At 38.6% G+C, this 22,774-nt stretch overlaps 1 protein-coding gene and 1 pseudogene across 6 annotated transcripts; both read left to right on the top strand.

The window, feature by feature from the left end:
- Positions 1-964: 964 nt before the first annotated feature.
- Positions 965-9,527, top strand: LOC116255914 (ADP,ATP carrier protein 1, chloroplastic-like; annotated as a pseudogene).
- On the top strand, positions 7,675-22,737 carry LOC116255763 (carbon catabolite repressor protein 4 homolog 6-like). 6 transcript variants are annotated; one of them, XM_050078427.1, is made up of 18 exons: positions 7,675-8,243; positions 9,477-9,567; positions 10,494-10,787; positions 10,879-11,149; positions 11,548-11,714; positions 12,322-12,387; positions 12,725-12,777; positions 14,353-14,434; positions 14,790-14,839; positions 15,237-15,327; positions 17,675-17,767; positions 17,874-17,906; positions 17,996-18,090; positions 18,168-18,583; positions 18,883-19,649; positions 20,901-20,986; positions 21,325-21,409; positions 22,103-22,463. In XM_050078427.1, exons 3-18 carry the CDS (start codon positions 10,719-10,721, stop codon positions 22,457-22,459), a joined length of 2,781 nt encoding a protein of 926 aa, XP_049934384.1. In that variant the 5' UTR covers positions 7,675-8,243; positions 9,477-9,567; positions 10,494-10,718; the 3' UTR covers positions 22,460-22,463. The 6 variants fall into 6 exon arrangements, with proteins under 6 accessions (XP_049934384.1, XP_049934383.1, XP_049934385.1 ...); XM_050078426.1 differs by having other exon boundaries at positions 7,675-8,738; XM_050078428.1 differs by lacking the exon at positions 22,103-22,463 and adding an exon at positions 22,470-22,737 and having other exon boundaries at positions 7,675-9,567.
- The last annotated feature ends 37 nt before the right edge of the window (positions 22,738-22,774 follow it).

The following is a 22,774-nucleotide window of genomic DNA, read 5'->3' as shown; positions in this document are numbered from 1 at the left end:
ATATCTCATCGTCTTGAATTCTTTATGGGTGTGTTTGATAGTCTTGCATCTTAGATTTAAAATTGATCTGAAGTCCCTCCCTTTTATGAGACTCGGAGTGTAAACAAACGCCGAACTTTACCACTATATGAAAAAAGTTTTGAAATCTTTAGATTATGGCGAAAACCTCAGATTTGAGGGCAGTCCAACCTCGAATCCTCGTATTTGAGATTCCAGTGATCTCAAATCACCTCAAATCTTAAATCGGAGGACTATCAAAACACACCTTATATGGCTCAAAATCTACACGGAACTGGATTTGGATCCATGTTAGAAGACTATGCTGAACCTAATTAAAATTGGGTACTCGATGCTCCGCCAAATCACATCTAAATAGATTCAGATCCAAATTTAGCCTATGGACCTTGGCGTTTGAACAGGAGATATTTTGAAAGGAAAAGGAGAAAAATATCAACTTCTTTCAGCGTCAGTGCATGGTGGTAAAATTTTTTAAGGGCCCACTGGCCACTTGTTTATAAAGCGGAGAAGATACCCTTTTTTAATAAGATGAGTCCAAAAAAAAGATATCACGGGCGGGAATCGTTCACTGCGACAAAGTATATAAGAAATGGGTTAGATCCAGATATTATTGGGTCCGGTTCAATTGGATCCCCTATTCTCAGATTTGGATCCCCTTTTCTCAGATTTGGATCCCCTTTTCTCAGATATGGATCTCCTTTTCCTAGACTTGGATCCCCTTTTTCAGATTTGGACCAGATTGGATCAGTTAAAGCAGATACCTATCTGAACAGCTTCGGTCTGGGCTCCTGAGGAACTTGTATCAACAACCAAAACGATTATCAATTTTCATGGATTTTTTTTTCTTAAGGCCCCGTTTGATTGTCGGGGAAAGACTGTCGCGGAGGTGAAATTGGACGTGGCTTCAAACACCGTTAAATTTGACGTGGTAAAACATGGAATGCAGGAGAAATTTCCGCAGGAAAAGGGGTCCGACTTTTTTGCGGGGATAAAATTTTCGCCCCGTTAGGGCTTCATCGACTCCTCCTTGGAGCCTTCCTCTTCCACCGCTCGGCCGATCGGTCGCCCTGCACCACCGCCGCCGCTCTGCCTCCAGCCATGGCCGTTGTTCTTTGAAGAAGTTGAGGTACGCCAACCTCTCTCTCCCTATTCTGCGTTCTTTCTTTTTCTATTCGTCGCCGTGGTCCTTCAAATGCTCTGTACATTTTCTTTTCTGTTTTTCCCTTCCTGCGGCTACTCTGTTTTGGTTTTTAGGGTGGAAGAAGAAGGTGGTTGTGCGAAAGCTTGGAGTTTCTAAGTTGTCTCTTTCTTTGGTGGTGGCGAATAATGCAGGGATCAGGACAATTACGAGGTGGTTCGGAAGGTGGGGAGGGGGGAATACAGCGAGGTGTTCGAGGGCATCAATGTGACCAACTCGGAGAGATGCATCATAAAGATTCTTAAGCCTGTCAAGAAGAAGGTGGGATTCTTTCCTTCTAATTCGACATCACGTTTTTTCTTTCCTTGCTGTTGCTTTTTTTCATTCGATCCTTCTGTTATCTGTCTGCCTGCTAGAATTCTTAGTGGCTCAGACAGCACAATAAAAATAGCAATGATTCTTCCGTTTCAAGTTTAGGTCCAAAAAAGGTCTAAACACGACCCTGATTGATCTAAAAATCCTGTGCAACTGGACAGAGAAAATAATGAAGAATCTTGTTGCAGAACACATCGCCAAAACAAGACGTTGATTAAGGCAGTTGATTTCTGTCTTGGTAGACGGTATGGTAGTTTTCAATCTGTTTAGTCATATCGCGTGAAATTATGATCTAATTTGACTACATACATGTCTATACTTGTACAAGATTTAGGTCGAATTGCATGGTTCGTCTATCCTTTATCCAAAATTCTATTTCACAACTGTTTATTTCAAGTCCCCCGATTTTTTCTAACTTTTCTTCGTTTGTTTTTTTAAGTACTTTCCACACTGGATATTGGTAACTGCTAGGTAGTTGGTGTTTTTAGCAAGCAGGAGTGAAGTTGACATATTGGTAATCTGATATGCAATTCCTGGACATGCTCAAGCGATTGATTTTAGCGTCAAAATGCCAGCATCTGCTTGGTCTGCAGAGTACCGAAGCAAATGGTGGTTACCGCGAACATGTAGTTCTTATTTTTTGTTTCTATTACCACCCCTTGTATAATTGTATACATTGATTCAATACATTCTAGATGAGGGTCATTCGTGGATGAATGGCCAAAGATGTTAAAAAGTCTGAGGGCCTAATTCATAACTTCCAGCAGCATGTCCTACCATCTTTCGTGTGTTGGAAATGCATATTTATGTCAACCTCGTCTTTGGAGGTGAATAAGAGTCACTAACTTTTTTTGTATTCCTGTTGTCGTTCCTCTTTCAACTTATTTGTGAAGATCGTTTTATCCTAAAAACAAAGTGATTGTTGTATTATTGGGACGGCCAAACATAAATTAAAATCTATATTTGATGATAAAATGCCCTTATAGACCAAGAATGTCAGGTTCAAACCTTGTGCTTGTTTTCATGTGCTATGTAAGCTCTTTGGATGTGGTTCGTTCTAATCTCAGTCTGATGCTGTTATAAAGTATGCAGATAGTTGAAGTTTTCTGTATTCCTGAACATGTAGGTTAGTGATAAATTGCTTCCGTGACTAAGACGGTAATACCTTTTTCCTGTTCATATCTGCTCTTCTATGGTTGTTTTTCTTAACTTCTAACTTCTCACTTCCCACTTCATGTGTACTGACTACTTGGGCATTTGTGAACCACTGGTTTCTTTCTTCATCTTGTTGACTCTGTTTGCCTCTTTGGCAGCATTAATACCTTTTTCCTGTTCATATCTGCATCTTGTTGAAGATAGCACTTTGTGAATCTTTTCCATGCCTTGTCTATATATATCAGATACATGCTATAGAATTACTATGAATTTGTGATGCAGATAAAGAGGGAGATCAAGATACTCCAAAATATTTGTAGAGGACCAAACATTGTGAAGCTACTTGATATTGTTTGAGATCAACAATCAAAAACTCCCAGATTGGTTTTTGAATATGTTAATAGTACAGACTTCAAAGTTCTATACCCAACATTGACTGATTATGACATACGCTACTATATATATGAGCTGCTTAAGGTGTGTAGATATATCTTGTGACCAACTCGTCCTCTCACTTCTTTTTGGCTTTTTCCATTGGATGAGTAGGTACTGAATTGCTAGACAACTCATTAGGTGTCAGAAAACCAGTTTGTGATAACTATCATTATCATCCTGAATGTTTTCTTAGCTGCTCCCATCCTTTATGTGCATTTTTTATGCTACCTTAATGATCATTTACCTTTTAAAAAGAAGGAAAAGTATTTGATTGTGTTTCCACAGATACCTTAGATTGTTGTTTAACCGGATTGGATTGCCTTTGCTTTCTTCTTCTTGCCAAGAGGTGTTGTAGCTTCATTTTTTGAGGTACTGGATGCTTCTTGCTTAGGTGTAAATCCTATTGGAAAAATAGAAAATGAAATGAAACGGGTCCTTCTTGCTGAGGTTCTTATGCTATTAATGGGTATCATTATGCTAACCATGTTATTTGGATGCCCCATTAATAATACAAGTGTATCCACGTGAAAATGGAGGAGAACAAAAAAAAAAAAACACATCTTCCAACGGTCACTTAAAAAGTCTCTCCTTTGTTTTACCATGTGCACCAAACACAGCTAATTTTACCCTGCAAAAATTTACCCTGCCATAAAAAAGGACCTCTTTTTGGAAGAAGTGAAATTTTCCCTCTGTTTTTTTTTTTCTAGAATTCTTTTCCATGGTAAATTTACCACATTAAATTCTTCCCTGCAATCAAACGGGGCCTAAATGAAACACTATTATATTTTCATTGAAATATCAACCGGTACAAGATTAAATGGTTGCAGACTATCTAATGCATATCTGTTGATACATACTCATATCCGATATCCACACTGGTCTGATACTCATTGTAAAATCGAAAATCTAATTTTTCCCCAATGATGCAAGGTGCCATGCTATCAAAGTGTGTTTGAAGGTTGTGATTTGTGAATATACTAATTTGGTATGAAACACAACATTTTTGGTGAAACAATGGGCCAACATAACCAATGGAGAAGAATATCTGTGGTTGCAAAAGGAAAAGACAGGCTAGTCATTAACCAAAAATTCTTAGCTCCCAATTTTTCTCATAAATCAATTCTATATTGTGGAGCCACCAACCCCTCTCTCTCTCTCTCTGTGTGTGAGTCAGAGAAGGCCCGTTGAACTGTTTGTGGACTTTAAAAATCGCATCTTGCTGTTGATTGGATTTCTTCCTTCCATAAACACAATTTTTTAGTGTCATCACCTGGTCTAATGGATCATTACTTTCATTTACCATCCTCTCCTTCATCAAAAACCCAATATTTAAGTCTGTCTTATCTCTCTGCAATTCTGCTTCTGCCTGGTCTATCTCTCCACAGACGATGGAGGCCCTCATCCAGCGGCATGGGCTCTCCTGTCCACCTTCACTCCTAAAAACCCAGACGTCAAGGAGTCTGAAATCTAGGCTCAGTTTAAGACCCAACCTCCCCATATGCAGCCTTCCATCATTTGGAGCCAAAGGGCTTGGAAGCTCCCTGCAAGGACTCAGAAGCAGAATAAAGGTTCAACCCTTGAGCTCCAGGAATGATGGGAGACTGCAGATTTGCAGAGCAGCATCTGCTGGTGAGGCATTTGCTGATGATGGTGGTAGCGGTATCCAGAAGGCCAACAAATTTTTGGGGGTGGAGGTTACCACGCTGAAGAAGATTCTCCCACTTGGGTTGATGTTCTTTTGCATCCTCTTCAACTACACCATTCTTAGGGACACCAAGGATGTGCTTGTGGTGACAGCCAAAGGCAGCAGTGCAGAGATTATCCCATTTCTTAAGACTTGGGTTAACCTCCCTTTGGCCATTGCTTTCAAGATTCTGTACACAAATCTTGCAAATGTTCTGTCGAAGGAGGCCCTTTTCTATACTGTTATCCTGCCCTTCATTGCTTTCTTCGGGCTGTTTGGCTTTGTTTTGTATCCTCTTAACAACTATATTCATCCAACAGCTTTGGCTGATAAGCTTCTGGCATCCCTAGGCCCAAGATTCCTTGGTCCAATTGCTATTCTTAGGTTTTGGAGCTTCTGCCTCTTCTATGTCATGGCCGAGCTGTGGTGTAGCGTGGTCATCTCTGTTCTCTTTTGGGGGTTTGCTAATCAGGTATACATTTGTGCGTGTGATCATCTGTTTGATATTTTTTTTTTCAGCTTCTTTTATACCTTAAGTAGCCACGGGGATAATATTCTCGTGTGGGTTTTGATAGAAATCGACACTCTCGTTATCAATTAGTGGACTCCTTGAAGGTTGATTTCTAGAATGGTTCTCTGTTTCCCCTTTTTATTTTAATACATGAAGACTTGTATATGAATTTGTGACTCCTGGACGGTTCCTTTGGTTCCCTTGTTTAATCGAATATTTGAAATTTTTTTTCCTTGGGTATCTGTGCTTTTGGTTTGCGTTTCTCTTTCCCTTTATTTACCTTGCCTTGCGATCTTTGAAACGCTTGCTTCTTTTGTTTTATGATTTACCTTTTTCAGCTGATGGAAATTCAGATTTAGTTGCTGCTCTCCGACAAGGATGGTATTGCTTAGATGATGAACTAATTTATTCTGCATTTTAAGGTGAATCGGTTTATGCAATCAGTTCTACCTTCCGAGACTATGTTGCATTGATGTTCTTACCATCATGCTCGCACCAAAAAGAGACACTTCGGTTGAGAGTTTCTATTAGGAGCTGGTTGCTCTCTCTGTTTCACGGTTTGTCTCTCCAGGGGGTTCAACTTAGTGTGTTCGAGTTGAAGGGAGTTCGATAAATTTGGTACCAACGTATGCCTCTGTTGAGATAAGCTAGTAGGCTTTTGTCTAAACCCAGATGGCTATCCTTCGTCTACAATGTTTCTCTGTCCTTTTACTTTATTTCTGATGAAAACAGAGACCATTTAGCACAACTTGGTTAAGTTTTCCATGTTGACGTATTGGTGACATGGTAGTCTAAGCTACCATTCCCCTCCCTTGCCTGTACCTACCCTTATCATGTGCTCTGATGGTGTCTGGGTAGTCGCTTTTACTGAATAGCTGTCACTTAATGTACCAATTAATATCTCGGACAAGCTTGGCTAAGCATGCGTTTTCTTAGTTCGTGACTTCGTGTATTGATCTTAACAAGCTGTTGCTGTGATCTGAACATATGTGTTTATTTATTAAATGCTTATTGAATTTTGACAGTGAAGATCACTTTGCTAATTACTGTTAGTCTTACAACAGGAGGGTTATATCATGCTTTACATACAAAAATTCTCTTTGAAGTCCATTCTGGTGCATAAATTTCTTAGATCTTGTTATTTAACTATGTTTGAGCCATTCATGATAAAATTTTTGTGTTACTCGACACTGTTGGCCTCATGGATTTGCTTATTTGAAAAGAATTTAGCGTTTACTCTCTGACTTCAGCCTCCACTAGAATGTCATTCAATAATCATCTGTTACTTGAATTGGTCTGTTCTTTAGTTCTGTTTGATTATGATATCTGGCTCACTGATTCAACTTACTGATAATAAGAACGTGAAAAGGCCATTGCTGTCCATAATCCTGTCTATCAAATATCAATGTGCCCTTACTAATTTTCTCCTTGAGTTTTGCCATTCCTTGGGTCTCACTATGGTGTCCACTGCAGATTACCACTGTTGATGAAGCAAAACAGTTCTATCCACTGTTTGGGCTTGGTGCGAATGTTGCTCTTATTTTCTCCGGCCGCACTGTTAAGTTTTTCTCAAAGCTTCACAAAAATTTACCACCGGGGGTTGATGGTTGGGCTATCTCTCTAAGAGGAATGATGGGAAAGTGTTGCTGGGATTTGTAATATGTGCAATTTACTGGAGTGTGAACACATTCGTTCTGACTGACCCAGCTGTGCCGAAACCTGCTGCTCGCAAGAATAAGGTACTTTTCACCTTTAGTTATTGTGGTTGAAATCTTCTTGTTGCAGGCAACAGATGATGCAAATTTGAGAGTTGGTATTTGCAGGAAAACCTCAAATTTGGTGTGGGAGAGAGTATGAAATTTTTTGCTGTCATCGAGGTATGTGAGAGATCTTGCTACCTTGGTTGTTGCATATGGTATCAGCATTTTTCTCTTACATCCTTTCTTCCTAGTTCTCATTTACAAATTTTTATTTTCTTTTTCAGGTGAAAGGAAAAGCTGCAATTGATGTGATCTGCAATCCTCTATTCAAATCTGGCGATGCATTGATCCAACAGTTCATGATTCTTACATTCAGTTCTCTTGCTAATTCTACTCCCTACCTTGGAGGCATACTCCTGGTGATTGTCCTTGGTTGGATCGCTGCTGCTCGTTCTCTGGATTCACAGTTCACTACTTTGGCAAAGGAAGAATTAGTGACAGAAACAAAGAAAGCATCAGAATCAGATGCAAATGGTTCAGCCTATGCCAAATCACAAGAAAACAGTGGAAATGGCTCATTTGTGGAAATGATAAGAAGGTTCTTGATATGTAAAAGAAGCTGGAGGACAAGCAGAATTTGGAGGTAGAGATAGAGAAGTTGAAAGGAAAATTACAAATGTTGGAGCATATGGAAGGTGATGATGTTAAAGACAAAATGGAGTCCATGAGGACCCTGCTAGAGGAAAAAAAAACGGAGCTGGATGACTTGGATCAATTGAATAACACCCTCTTAGCCAAAGAGCAGATTGCAAATGATGAATTACAAGAGGCCAGAAAAAATAATAGTTATATGAATCGCTCTGTTTTTTTTCGCATATTGTTACTATGCTTAAATATTTTGATACATCGCTCTTTCTCTTCAATAACATTATGCAAAAGAAAAGGAGAGCGATCCATATAGGTTTTATTTCTTTTCGGGCCTCTTGTAATTCATCATTTGCAATCCGCTCTTTAGCTAAGAGGGTGATATTCAATTGATCCAAGTCATCCAGCTCAGTCTCTTTTTCCTCTAGCATGGTCCTAGTGGATTCTATTTTGTCTCTAACATCATCACCTTCCATATGCTCCATCATTTGTATTTTTCCTTTCAACTTCTCTATTTTTACCTTCAAATTCTGCTTGTATTAGAGATTGTTCATGTTGGCCTTATTTCCAATTTTTATGTTTGTAAGTTGGACTTCAAATTTATGAAAGGTTTATTCTTTTCTTGAAATACTATAAAAGTGGTAGTTAGTAGATGCGAGGGTTAGCAAAAGTTTTATTTACGTGACATTTTTTGTTATTTTGTCAAACTATAGAGTTCCACAGTTCCACTGCTTTAGTTCAATGCTGTTTAGACTTCGTAAATGATGAAAAAGTTCTAACCTTGTAAATGACTCAAAACCTATATTTGCAAGTAGCTTTATAAGAATAGCACATGCATATAGGATCATTTAGAAAAGCCATGGACTAATGCCCCAAATGATGTTTACTTTGTCATTTTAGTTTCATAAATTGAAAAGGAACAGCTTAAACTGGTGGTGGCCAACCGTGTGGCAGTAGTGGTGGCACTAGTGGCAGAAACTGATGGTGGTGGGTGAAGGAAGTTGATGGGATGGTGGTGCTGGTGGCAGCATTACTTGTAGTCATGGTCATAGAAAGCGCGTTTTTCTCGAAAAAAATGTGAGCTAAATTAAATGGTCATTTAAAACTTCAAAAAAAGTGTTTTAAAAAAAATACTAAAAAACGAAAAAAATACGTCTTTACCGCGTTTTTACGTGTTTTTTACTTTTTTTTTTTAGTTTTTCAATGTCAAACAATTTTTTTTCGTTTTTTATTTTTTATTTGTTGCAAATCTACTTATTTTTTTATGTTTGTATTGTTAGTTTCTTAGTTATTTTATTTTTCATTTGTTTTTAGTTTTTAAAAATTTTTAAAAATTTACCGTAGTTGGTAATGGTAGGGATGATGAGAGTTTTGCAAGGCCAAACACGTGTTTGTGGCGTGGTAGTGATCATGGTTATGGTGGTAACATTGTGGCTGGTGGCATTAATGCCAATGACATTGATTGGGATGAATGTTGTGAACTTGTGATATGATACGGTGGAGCAATTAAGAAATAAGAGTGAAAAACATGTTTCTATTTGTTTGTGAAAATAGGGAATTTTCTACTTAAACTGATTGAAATTTGAAACTCTTTGATAATGAAGATAGGTTCATCCAAAGCAGAGAAAAAAAAGGTCTATGAACAAGTTGAACTGTGCTATTTGTTGAAATGCGGCTTTCTTGTTCTTTATTTTGATTTTGAATCTTTAGCTTCTGCTGTTATGCAACATGTACACCCTTTTTTTTTTTCCTTTTTCTTTTTTTTTACGCTCAACTGAAGCAATGAGTTTCTGATGATGACATTGTTGCTGACAGGAAATCATAAACGAAGACGATGAAAGGTTAAAAGAGCTGAAAGCCGGATGACTGCCCTTAAGGAGCTTAATGAATACAATGCAAGTGGAAGGTATCCTGTTAAGGAACTTTGAAGACTCACATGACTTGATATGCTAATAAAAAAAATTTATATATTTTTAAATATATATATTTTTAATTTCAGCAGGCAAATCTGAAGCTGACGCGCAGATTAGAAGATGGTCTAGCAGAGTAACTATTTAATTATAATAATTAATGTCAACTTTTCAAGTACGTTTATACCTAATTATTCAAAGTATGAAAGAGAAAATATTCAGTATAGAAAATGGTTTTTTGAAAAATAAGAATTCAAGTTTGAACTGATTCCCTATTTGCAGCAATCACGGCATGTAATCGTATTTGTTAGCCTGGCGTTTGATCCGTATGCTAATAAACTTAAAATTTAAAATCCATGTCCGATGATCCGTCCGTATCATCCCCGATCGGAAGGAGGGCTTAACCCCCGACAGGAAAATAGACGACGGGAAGTCTCCCGGTCCCATCGCACCTGGTCCTTTCCTCTCCCTCTCCCTTTCGCATCAGTTATTCTGGACAGCAGCCAGCTGAGCCTCCATCGCCGCCGTTCCTGCAAGGAGCGACCGTGGCCGCCGGTCGCTTGCCATTGACAGTAGGTTCCCCTCTCTCTCCTGTTATACTTATGTGACTCATCGACGGCACATCGATCTTGTCTGAAACTGCGGAAGTCCGGTTCTCCAATCGATCGACGCCATCATTGTCGTCGGCGTGGTTTCGAGCTCCGACTGCTCATTCCCCCAATAGCCACCAGGATACAAAGAAATTGCGATTATCGTTTTTCATGCACAGTTGATTTTTCTTCTTCTCATTATAGTAACGCCACGATGACCCTTGACAGTTAATCACAGGCAAAACAAAAGAAAAAGATTGCACAACTGAGTTGACCTTTTCTGGACTTTGGGTCTATTATATCTCCACATCTGAATCCAAACGGGCTTGTAGGGTCGGATCGGGTCATTGTGGACCCTTCAGCGCAAGCGGGAGGGGGAAAGGCGGCAAAAGCGCAGTCGTGCCTTCCACCCTCCATGACCATGGTGAGCATGCAGGGTGGGGTCGCGCACGGTCTCCGTGGGAGGGAAGATTGCATCCACTGTCCAGAGCCCGACCCCGTCACGACCCAAATGAAGAGACTTTAGAGGAGGAGCCTTCTTCTTCGTTGTCATCGTGATGAGGCCTACTCTTTACGGTGTCTTCGTCGAACTCGCTGATTGCAGGATGTCTTACCCGCGTTCTCCCGTAAATTACTCTCTCTCCCTCTCTCCTCCCCCTCCTTCTGTGTGTGTGCGTGTGCGTGTGGAATCTGTGGATGATTCGTTCGTATCTGCAGTTTCGAGGTCGAGGCCGATGGCGCGGCGGAGGAAGCCGAGGGTTTTCCGGGGGAGGGCCGAACGAAGAGGTTTTTGGGGAACCGGGTTTTAGGAGAGGGAGAGGTGGGGACTTTGGTGTCCGGCAGGGAGAAAATGGGGGCTTTGCATATCGAGGGAGAGGTGGATCTTTTATTGGCGCTCCAAGGATGCAATTCCGGCCGAGACCGCCTCGTAGAACTGATGATTATCGTCACTGGGAGTACGCTGCAACCCTGCCGCCGAGCGATTCTGGTACCCTTTTATATATCTCCATTCGTTTCTTCTGCTTTTGTTTTCTAAGCAATTTTTGTGGAACTTGAACATGATATAGCTACAGAGAATCGGTCGGTTGTTTATTTTTATCTGCTTCAGCTTTCCCTCTCAGTTCCAGTTTTCCTTCTGAATGAATATTTTTCTAAGATTGCGAAACTTCTTTGTCATAGCTTGCTGTTGAAAACTTGAAAAGGCTTAGAGCAATTTTGTTTTCCTGGCGCCTACCATTTTTTCCTGCATACCCTGATGTATTATTTTTTTTTTCCTGGTTTGAGTTTGCATTAATGATTTGATGCTTCACTATTAAGGGTATTTCTATGAACTGCATAGCCTATTTTTTGTCCAGTCTTCTTGATTGAATTAACTTGTCTTTACAGAACAATTCGTTGTTGTTTCATACAATATCCTTGCTGATTATCTCGCTAGGGATCATCAGATGAAGCTTTATGATCACATACCTCCACATATATTGGATTGGGAATGGCGTAAGAGCAGAATCCTTATGGAGCTTGGGCTTTGGGGTCCTGATATCATGTGTCTTCAGGTTTTTTTTCTATATTCTGTCTGGTCCGTGACTTGTATGTATTTTTGAATTGTTGGATTTCCTATAGCTACTTTTCCTTTCTTGGACAAATTATTGAACGTATAGGATTCTAGTTTTATTCGAGCTTGCACATTCCTTTCTGGACCCTAATGACTTGGACTTTCAAGTATTCATATAACAAGGTGAGTAAATCATTTTCAACCATTACAATTGTGGTAGCTGAGCTTCAGTATTCCAGATCAAGTTCATTTTCTTTCATATTGGCTTTCAAGTTCCTCAGCCTCTCTCTCTCTCTCTCTCTCTCTGGATAGATTGGTATGAGGATGAGGTTCTTCATAATCACTTCTCTGTCTCAGCGCCAAGACACCCTCACCTTTCTCTTTAAATTCTTTCTGATGCTTTTTCTACGGCACTTAATGGCAGGTAGTTGTCTAGGTTGATGAGATTACAATGAGACCTAAGGGAGTTGAGGCATTTTCATTCATCTTAACTTTTTGCTGTTTGTGTATCCTGACCTCATTTAGTCTCATTTTCTTCACATTTGTTATCTAGGCTACTCTTTTATATTCTGTTTAAGGTAATACTTATTGACTTAAATTTCTTTCAGGAGGTAGACAGGTTCCAAGAACTACAAGAAGAGCTTAAATTTAGAGGTTACAGTGGCACTTGGAAGGTCTCCTCATGTTAAACTTTTGTCTGGTTAAATATGTGTTTTACAGAAAAATTCTATACCTAAAGTGATTGCTGACTGGTCAAAGTTAACATTGGTTTCTTCTCAAGTTAGTGCTTCATTCTTTTAGATTTGACAATATCTTATGTAGATCATGAAACCCAGAGAAAATTAAGGACGTGAGAATATCATGTTACCATTTCCTTTTTTGGGCTGGCCCGGTTGATTGCATTCTCTCACTCTCAATTTCAGTGCATGTAGTGGCCTAAATATTGATAAGTTCTGAGTTGGAAAAGTTTGGTAATTGCTTCACATTAATGGTTTTATTTTCATGTTGCAGATGCGAACTGGCCTTCCTGTTGATGGATGTGCAATGTTTTGGCGATATGACAGGTAATACTGTCTGTACTTCCTGATTTTTCTCGGTTCATGGTCATAAATTCTTGAAGCATAACCTTTTTGCTGGAAATTCATTTTAAGTTATTGGATGAATAATATTAAGTTTAGCACAAATTAAACTGGTTATTCATTGTATTGATGAGAACAAGGTTTCTTAAGTATGTTGTTGCTCCAAAGCTGGTTGTTCTTTAAGTATGAGAACAAGGTTTTCTCTAAGCATGTCGCTGCACAAGTCCAACTGATATGCATGAGAACAAGGTTGGTTTCAGTATGTATACTGAGCAACCAGAACAAGTCAAACTGATTACTCTTTCATGTATTAGAACAATATTATGTTGCTGTACAAGACAAGCTAATTATTTGTTGTACTGGTTAAATATGCTCTTAGAGACTTATACTGTTTAGGCGGAAACTGAAGTCCTATATGGCAGAAGTCAGCATATTGTGTTAGTTGGTTCAGCTGATTCTATCCATATATGCAAAATATCCTCCTTCCTAAGCCAAAGGAAAGAGAGTGATTCCTATGTTGTTATATTGTTTCAAGTGAAACCAAAAATACCTTGTCGCAGATGTCAACATAGTCTGTCGGTTGGTGCAGCTTGCTCAATCCAACTCAACTAGGGTTGCAAGTGCTCTGGATATAGTTTTAGTGTATTACTAATTTCTAATGTACCTGATGTGTTTCTGCTTTGTCGCCTAATGCTGTTTTGTACCTGGTCCATTTCCAACCCTAAGCTCAATGATTTTTTTTTTCCCGCTCCACTTTCCTGAGCCAGAGGAAAGTTGGCAATCCCTCCCTCTCCCTCTTTCTGTCTGTCTCTTTCTGTTGTGCTAGGCTCTAGCATATGCTCTGCCACAAAGACATACACAGGGTTAAATGTAATTGCATATACATGTTTGATAGTTATTGATTTACAGTAACTGTTTAATGAACATTATGTGGGTTCAAGAGCAATCTCGATAATCATGATCGTCCCAATTTATCAAATTAGTAGATGAATTATGTTAAACATCACATGGGTTGTTTCTCTTTTCCAAGGTCAGATTTTGCAAGTCAAAGGCATACTGCCATAATTTTCTTTTAATCCCTTGGTAATTGTGGTACCATATATCACCATAATTTGTGGTGGCAGACAACCATAAGTTACTGGTAGCATAGCATGACCATAGTAATAATCTATTGTCTAGCTGATCATTTTGAATGTTTTAGCTTAAACAAATGCTTCAAGCTATTACACCTTTTGTTGACTTTCAGACTATTGCTGAAAGCCAATTCCTTCCAAGAAAACAATCATTTGCTAGCTTTTGAACGATCAAAAACCAAATTTAGTATCATTATGAGGTTAAACAAGGCTTTAAAAAAATTGGAGTTCTAAGTTCTGCATGCTTCCTTCAATATCTTCCTTTTTTGAAAATATTGGATTTCTAAGTTCTGCATGCTTCCTGCAATATCTTCCTATTTTGACTACTCCATTGATTCCTAAGTTGCAACCAAATAAGAGCTTGTATCTTTGCAATTGTAGTGTCACCCTCTTCTTCATATGGTTATGAATGTAATCTTCACTGTAGGTTTGTTTTAGCTCATGAGGAGAATATTGAATTTAATCAGCTTGGCCTTCGAGACAATGTTGCACAGATCTGTGTCTTGGAGGTATATTTTGCTTTTGTTGGAACTTTGATAGTTTCACTTCATCTACATATTTTTTATTTTCTCTAGAGTGTGCACTTACATTTCCCTGTGTTGCAGCCTGTGACAATCTAGCAACCCGATTTTGTTCTTGGAGATATGTTGTGCTTTTGTTTGAATCGTGTGGTCCACCCATCTACTGTTATTATCTCTAGTTCATGCACTTAATGTTCCATGAATCATGGAGACAATTTTTTTATAGTGCCTCCATCTTTGGTGGCTGTTTCTTGATGCTCTGATTGTGGTCTTATTTTCTCTCAACTTTCTTTTCATTATGTGTTGGTTACTTTTCCTGATGTCGCTTTTGTGCCTTTGCCAGTCTAAGAGTCAAAGTCAAGCTGAAATTGGATCAGGATCCTCATCTGCCAGGTGTCTACATATCTTTCAGTATTCTTTTAACTCTAATTTCAGAATTTTTGCCTGAATTTATTTTCCTAGTAATTATTTAAAGCTACTATATCATTCTAGATCTTAGTAAAAATTGTGTCATTAGGTATAAGACATGAACCTTTGCTATATTAAACGGCCATTGTCTGCTCAAGTGGGCAATATCAGATGGTTAAAGATTAGAACTTTGTGCAATCTAGTTAGCAGATAAGCTCTTTTTTGCCCTGTACTTTCTTTTTGTTGTAGTTCTTTGCTTCGTTTAGACTCTGTATCAAATTGCTGAACCTGTTCTTTGTAGTGCAGTTATTTTGCAAGCATGCAAGTTGTAGAAAAGAAATGAAATATTAGGTGCAGTTTTCAATTGCTGATTTTTTTGCAGCTTTCACTGGGCAAAGAAGCCAAAGAGACTCGTGGTCTGCAACATCCATGTTCATTACAATCCCAATCGTGGAGAAATTAAGTTAGGGCAGGTACAAAAAAGCATCATTTGGTTTATGAATTTAAGCATCCTTAATTCAAATAAATTCTATCAGCCAGCTATATTGGACTTCTCTTGAAGGTTTTCTGGTATTCCTTTCTCAGTAACTTAAATGCTTGAGACTTGTTATTCTTTGTTGAATGAAAATGTATATTTAAAGGGAATATGACATGAGGGTTCTCTCTTAGATACAAACATTTTCTAGGCATTTTCTTTTGGTTATGGGATATGAGTGGACATTCAGATTTGTGATCATGAATATACTCAGCTGGATTAGGTGTGATGGCACAAGCTTTCTCCTCCTCGGTAATGCAATGTTTTCTATGAATTATTTTCTTAACAATGATCCTGTAAGTTACTGCTTCGAAGTGTAAAATTTGCACTTTGTTAGTTCTTAGCATGTGACACTATAAGCCTGCTGATGTCTAGGGAGAGAGACAGTTCTGATAACATATTCTCATGCTATAAGTAAATAAATAATTTAGTAAAATTTTTTAGGCTTATTGAGAAGAGTATGTCATGAATAGCTAATATACCTGCCAAGCTCTTAAATCTGTAAGTTTTGAGCATTCTGATAAAGGTGCTTAGTTATGTATTTGTATACGACAACCCTCCATGTGCTAATGTTGGATGTGTATATGGATTGGTTATCACTGAAATCTGGAAACGTTAGCTTTGCTCCTTGATGGGAATAAAAGGGGTTTTGGATCCCTAGACGCCTGAACTTTAGGCACTCAATTTTTCGGTCCGACTTATTGACTTGTTCTCTTGAGACCAAGATAGCTCCTCTCCTTCTGTACTTTTTTTTTGCTTTTGCTTTTAAACCCCTCGGCATATTGTAACTTATAAGTTGTAGATAAACTTTCTGTAGGTTGGGTTAATCACCTAATGTAGCCTCTATGGGACCCTTTGCAATAAAAGGAAAGCAAAGTCAAGATTTGGAGAAGTCTTGGGTTGAGAATAGTGGAAAGAGATATTTTATGGATCATATATATAATGATATAATAAATCATGTTTGTCTCTTGTCATGCACACACACACACACACACACACACACACACACACACATATATATATATATATATATATATTTATTTATATAGGACCCTTGGATTTCTCCATCCGGGTTTGGCCGGATAAATCATCTGGCCTCTCACAGCACATGCATTGGTCATCTATAATTGGATGGTGAGGATTTCCCCCTCTTACATACATACACACATAGTGTATATATATATATATATATATATATACACTGTGTGTATGTATGTGCCCTGCTTTAGTTATGCATGTCCCCAGTTATGCTTGAATATCCAGACAGACACCCAGAATCTTGTCTACCAATTTTTGTGGAAGTTGTGAAATTATTATTTCATAAGAACCTTGCATTAGTTATGCTATCATGGTGGTGTCTTTTGCTTGAATTGTCAAACTAGTACAGAGCTGGCTTCTTTACAACTCATATAGTAGGTTTTATGTCTCTAGATTATAGATTACTCAAGACAACATAATCTTGCACATGCATATATAGTGTGGAATAAAGATGAGACCACCATTGGCAATTACAGAAGTTTGTAAGTGCGTGTCTCATGCTTGGCACCTGAATTATGTGTCATGGAGGAAATCTCTATGTTTACAAGATTGTTATTATTGTTCATTTTCCATATGTAGGTTTACAAACATGGAGATCACACCTGTACAGTTAGATTTGTGGAAAAGGCATCACTGAGCTACCCTGTTAAAGTTTTTGCGGTTGAGCATGCCCCATATTTTCCCAATAAGGGTAAAATTGATGGCTTATGTGATGCCCCTAAGGGAAAATAAACATAAATGATGGTTTGTAATGGTCAAGGAGAAAACGGATTTAAAAGTCCACTTTAACAAGACCAAATTTGGAATTAAACAATAAGAGTGGAATTACTGTAAACAAAAGCCTTCTTTTTAATAGTGCTTAAAGAGTTTTTCTTTTTTTTTTCTTTTTTTGTGGGGTTTTGTTTTTGTGTGGTGGGGGGGGGGGGGGAGTGGGGGTTGGGCACTACGTACGGTTCAGGGTGGGCACTGCAAAATTTTGTACTGCAGGATTGTGCTTAAATCAAGCGGAATCTTTGATCTAGCCTCACTACTGATTTTTGGGCTTTAGGGTTTACTAGGCATGGTGGTCTAAGAAGTTAGCTGCTTGAAATGTTTGGCATTTGCTAAAAATATGATGAATAGTGTATGAATGCCCAGTTCAAGAGCTTCCAGTATTCCCTGATTTCTGGACCCAGCTACAAATTGTTTCTTCGAGGGATGCTCTGTGAGAGTCACAGGACACTGACATTTTTTCTCCATGTTGTTAGGTTAGGGTGTTGCTAAATCGTGCACACGTTGTGTCAAGGCTCTGGGATGATGCTCCTGTTGTCGTATGTGGCGATTTCAACTGCACTCCTGAGGCAACAACAATATGCTTCCTTAAATCTATGAAATATCATATATTATTATACTAGCTTGTGGTTGTAATGTGGGATTTTATTTTTTAATGGTTTGTACATTTTCCAGAGTCCATTATACAAGTTCATTTCTCAGCAGAAGGTAAAATGCTTGGTTCTCATTATGTTACTTCATTTAGAGGCAGATAGAGTATCGTGTGCTCCATCTCCTAATCATAATTTTCGGTGCAGTTAGAATTGTCTGGACTTTCCAGGAAGGAGATATCTGGGCAATACTCAGCTCATGTTGGTCTACCAGTTTTAGATTACAATCGGGATCTGCACAGGTTAAACCCGAGTCACTGAAAAGGCTCCTAGTTTTTTAGAGAAACACTCTTAAAATGACAGTCCTCACTTGGAGCAGGTCACAAGCTTCACCTTATATCCAAGGCAGTGGACCAACAGCTGGGAATTTGTCCTATATGAAAGAAATATGTAATCAGCCTATAGAGAGTAACATCAGACATGCATCTTCACTAGGTTGTTTATCAGAAAACGAACGAATAAATGCAGCGCCTGATACTGCAGATGTTATACCTGCTGCAATGCATGATAAGGATGATCATGTCAATCTGTGTTCTGTGGAACTGAAGATTGAGGGTGAAAAGTTACCACTGAATGATGTAGGGAAATCAGAGGAACCATGTCAGAGTTTGGAAGCTACATCTGAGATGGCTGATCCCAGGAATATATTGTTAGATACGGATATCGGCATGCAGGACCTAAGCTTGAGCTCTTTAGAAGACAAAGAAGGGCCCGAGGCTGGTTTAGGTTCAACACGTAAGTGCAGAAACATTGCTTTAAATATGTAAATGAGTAAGCATATCCATGGGATTACACCAGGAATGGACACTTAGTAGTTCACTAGAGATCAAGATCATGAACTTCAATAAGGCTCTGTTTTTTGTTAGTTTTTCTCCTGGTCCAAATTTTTTGTTAATAAAATGTCACATGCTATTTATGTATTTCCGTTCTTTATGCTAGTTTTGTAGCTAACTATGAGTTTTCCTTTTCTTGACAATTTCAAATATGCATTGTTGTTCGTCTAGTTGACAAATTTTCTGTATTTCTTTGTCCAGAGATTAGTCGCAGTCCTAGGTCGTTTAATTCTTCTACTCCAAGCGTCCAGCAAATGACTGACCTTTCTTTTGGATTGGTTGAGAAAATAGAAAGCGTTGACAATGCTGGCCCAAGGGACAGAGAATCTGAGGCTATGCAGGAGAAGACACATGTTAAGTGTGAGAATTCCTCTGTCTTGGAGTCTGATTTCATGACAAACTTCATCAAGCAGAATGCCGACATGCCAATTTTTGGGGAATCAACTGAACTGTGTGACACTAGGCTGAGTGGTTGTGATCAGGAAGTACATGAGGCTGTATTGGATCTCCATTCTAGTTCTGTTGATTACGTCTCTACTTCTGATGCATCCTGTAGTTTGGAACTGACATCAAATCCTAGAAATGCAGCAGATCTCTTACAAGAATCAGAACAATCTTGCGAGAGGAATGCAGAATATGAGGAGTTATACTTAGAAAGGTCAGAAGTGTCAGCATGTACAACTGTTACCAATTCATCTTCCTCAGTGGATAACATTGTCAGTGGAGATGGAGAAATTGACTTCATAATGGATGGTCTGACTTCTTCACTTGATTCAAGGCTGCGCTCCTTGGAAGTAACATCTCAGGGAGAACCTTTTATCCCTACTGGTCATGGTGATGATGCAGTAAAGAAAGACTATGATCCACACATATGGAGTTCAACAGAAATAGAAGCAGCAACTGGGAATGCTGAGTGCCCTTGTGCCGAACACCAGCTGCAACTAAGGAGTGTTTACACTGAAGTGAAGGTATTACTTTTACAGTTTTATATCTTTAAACATGGTTCGTCATCTTATCTTCCATATAACTGGTCTGATCTGGCATTATTCATGGTAATGTTTGTAGACTTTAAACAGAACTTTTTTAAATGTGATGTCAACATGGAACTATTGACATGAATTGCTAGAATCTTATTCTCTAGATGAAATTCTGTAAGTGCATGTTTGTTTGGTGATACTTGGGTTGTTTTCAAATTTTAATTCCTTTCCTGAGTCACACGGATGCGCAAACTATGGTACCCAAGCCCGGAGCCACAATTGCACTGACTGCCCTTTTGCCCATCCGGGGGAAAAGGCGCCGCGTCGCGATCCCCGGCAGTTCAGCTATTCCGGCACCGTCTGTCTTGACTTTCGGAAAGGTGCGTGCAGGAAAGGGGATGTTCGCCCACGGCGTGTTCGAGTGTTGCATCCTTCAAACTCCTTCGTCTTCACAGATCTGCACATTAAATGGCTGCTCTTTCATGGCAGACGAACAACTACGAGAGAGAGAGATAGAGAGAGATGGTTACCTGTGGTGGAGAGGCAGAGATGCGCAGATTTGAGGAGGGGAGGATCAATGGGGGGCAAGGCTGCGAGAGGGTTACCTCTTAACGGGCTGGAACGGGCTGGGGCCGGGCTGACCCTGGCCAGTCCATCCGGCCCGTCTCGGGCTGGGTTTTTCTTCTCCTATCTTTCCCTCCTCTCTCCCCCTTATTTTATTTCATCAAATTTTGAATTTTGATGAGATTAAGGTAACCTTGATAAAAAAAAGTTTAAAAATATAGACAAATAAAATTACTTATATAACAAATAATATATATATATGCTCTCGCGGCACTCGCACCCAATTTCTTTTGGAACTTGCTGCATCCCACAGCGGCACCCGTACCCGGACTCCACACCCATGTGACATGGTTCATTTCTCTCAAAGATCTATTTCATATTTTTCTGATTTGCCTAGCTAGAAGTGTGAATAGGAACACCCCATGCTACCTAGATGAACTGTGCATGTCCTTTAACTTGGTGAATGTGGAAGACTTTGTCTCTAGGGTTGATGTGCTGAGAGTGGGAGTACTTAACAAGAAAATATCAAACACTGCCTGGGTGGAATAAAAATTTCATGGTTATTTTGTTTTATTTTCATTTTCATGGATTTAATGGCCAGCATTTAACTCTTGAGATGTTTGATTTAATTGTTTGGCTGCTATGTCAATTGTTGGAACTTTTTGCTGTACTTTATAGGATTTCTCTGGAACAAGGGGTTTAAGCAGGGAGCCCGAGGTTACCAGCTATAATAGAAGGTTCATGGGCACAGTTGACTACATATGGTATGTTATCTCTATTATTTGTTTCTATTTGTTACAAAAATAACTAATCAAACCAGTTTTTGGAAATCAAATAGCTTCTTCATTGTTGATCTTGGTCATTTATTTAACTAATGTTGCAGAAATTTTATGAGGTAATTGTCTGTGATATGTGTTTTAGATACATGGATTTTCAGTAATCAAATATTGCATGGTTGTTGCCTCAAAAGTATCTTTCAAGTCCTTGTCTCTTGTGCTTAAGATACATTTCGTCCCTATTGTAGTTCATAGTTCATACATGTGATGGGTTGTGATTTTGGTAATTCAAATGTGAGTTAATATAAGTTCTTGTTTGTTTGCAGGCGGTCAGAAGGTCTTCAGACCATCAAAGTGCTAGGTACATTGCCGAAACATATTCTACAAAGAACTAGAGGATTCCCAACACATGTACGTGATCTTTCATCCTCTACATCCACCAATAACCCTCTTGACCATTTTATTTTATTTTATTCTATTTATAGAGCCACGGCTGTGTCAAGTTGACACTTTCCTAGGTATATCTTTCTTTTTCGAGACGACATGAGATTTGGACAGTTCGTGAGTGATCATACCCCATAAATGATCTGTGTTACTTTGCCTATATCCTTTTATAAACTTTGATTTCTTAATAGATGTTTACTTTTACTTCATGAAAGGTGGGTGCACCTGAAAAGGCGGTGCACACACGGGTTCGATTGCAGCCTTAATTTTTATATTTTTTTGTTTTACCTTTTGAGTATATTTTAGTATTTTTTGTTCAGTAATATATTTTTTATGGATATAAACAATAAATTCATGTGTTTATTTAGCTAAAATCATATATATATATATATATATATATATATATAAAGGCTTTGTTTCCGTACACAAATTCTGGAAAATTTCTTTGCACCAGTACCCATACCAATTCCCATACTAAAATCTGTACCCATACCCGTGTGACGTAGCTTATACTTTTCTATTAGTAGTGCTATATACTTTACTTTTCAGTTTAGTTTGATTATTTGGTGTCTTTAGTTTGAATATTTGTACAGTTGTTTTAATGCAATTACATTAAAGCAATTGCTATCCTGTTATTCTGAGATACATGTTCTATTTCAGTGTCTGCCGGTGTATACGTACTGTGGTTCATACCCTGCTCTGCATCATGTTCTTGTCCCTCATCCATATTTTGTTACCTCTGGCTTTACGTGTACATGCTGCTTTTGTCCAATTCCTCTCCTGAAAAGGTGGCTTCAAGTGCATTTGCTAAGTGCTTTGATAAAAACTCGTGTTAAAATATTACAGTTCAAAGTTTATAATTTTTTTTTTATAAAAACTTGTGTTAAAATATTACAGTTTAAAGTTTATATTTTTTTATCTGTTCTTGTTGCTGTGCATGTTGAAGGTACCGGCTTTCTTTTTGAAACGTCAACTGATTTTGATTTGTTGTGGACATGTATTGCTATATTGATTTAAATTATTGCAGAAATGGGGCAGCGATCATCTTGCTTTAGCTTGTCAGTTGGCCTTCAAAAATGATTATCAGTCGCTGAAAATGTATGAGGATTCTGATGCCCGGTAATCACGTGTATGGTTCGATTGTATTGGTCTTTTTCGTGAGTGATCAGATGGGCAGCTTCATAGCTGAGAATCTGATTTCCAGTTGTATCAGTGGTGCATACATTGACATTCATCTGTTCCACAGAAAATCAGAAAATGGCACCAGTTATGGGGCAATGGTTTATTTGTGTCTATTTCTTTATTTTTTCTGAGAGCAAGGTTTCCTTCAAA

Source organism: Nymphaea colorata, chromosome 6 (assembly GCF_008831285.2).
Source record: "Nymphaea colorata isolate Beijing-Zhang1983 chromosome 6, ASM883128v2, whole genome shotgun sequence".
In the NCBI taxonomy this organism is placed as follows: Eukaryota; Viridiplantae; Streptophyta; class Magnoliopsida; order Nymphaeales; family Nymphaeaceae; genus Nymphaea; species Nymphaea colorata.
Note: the sequence above shows the minus strand (reverse complement) of the source record. Positions and strands in the feature narration are given on the sequence as shown.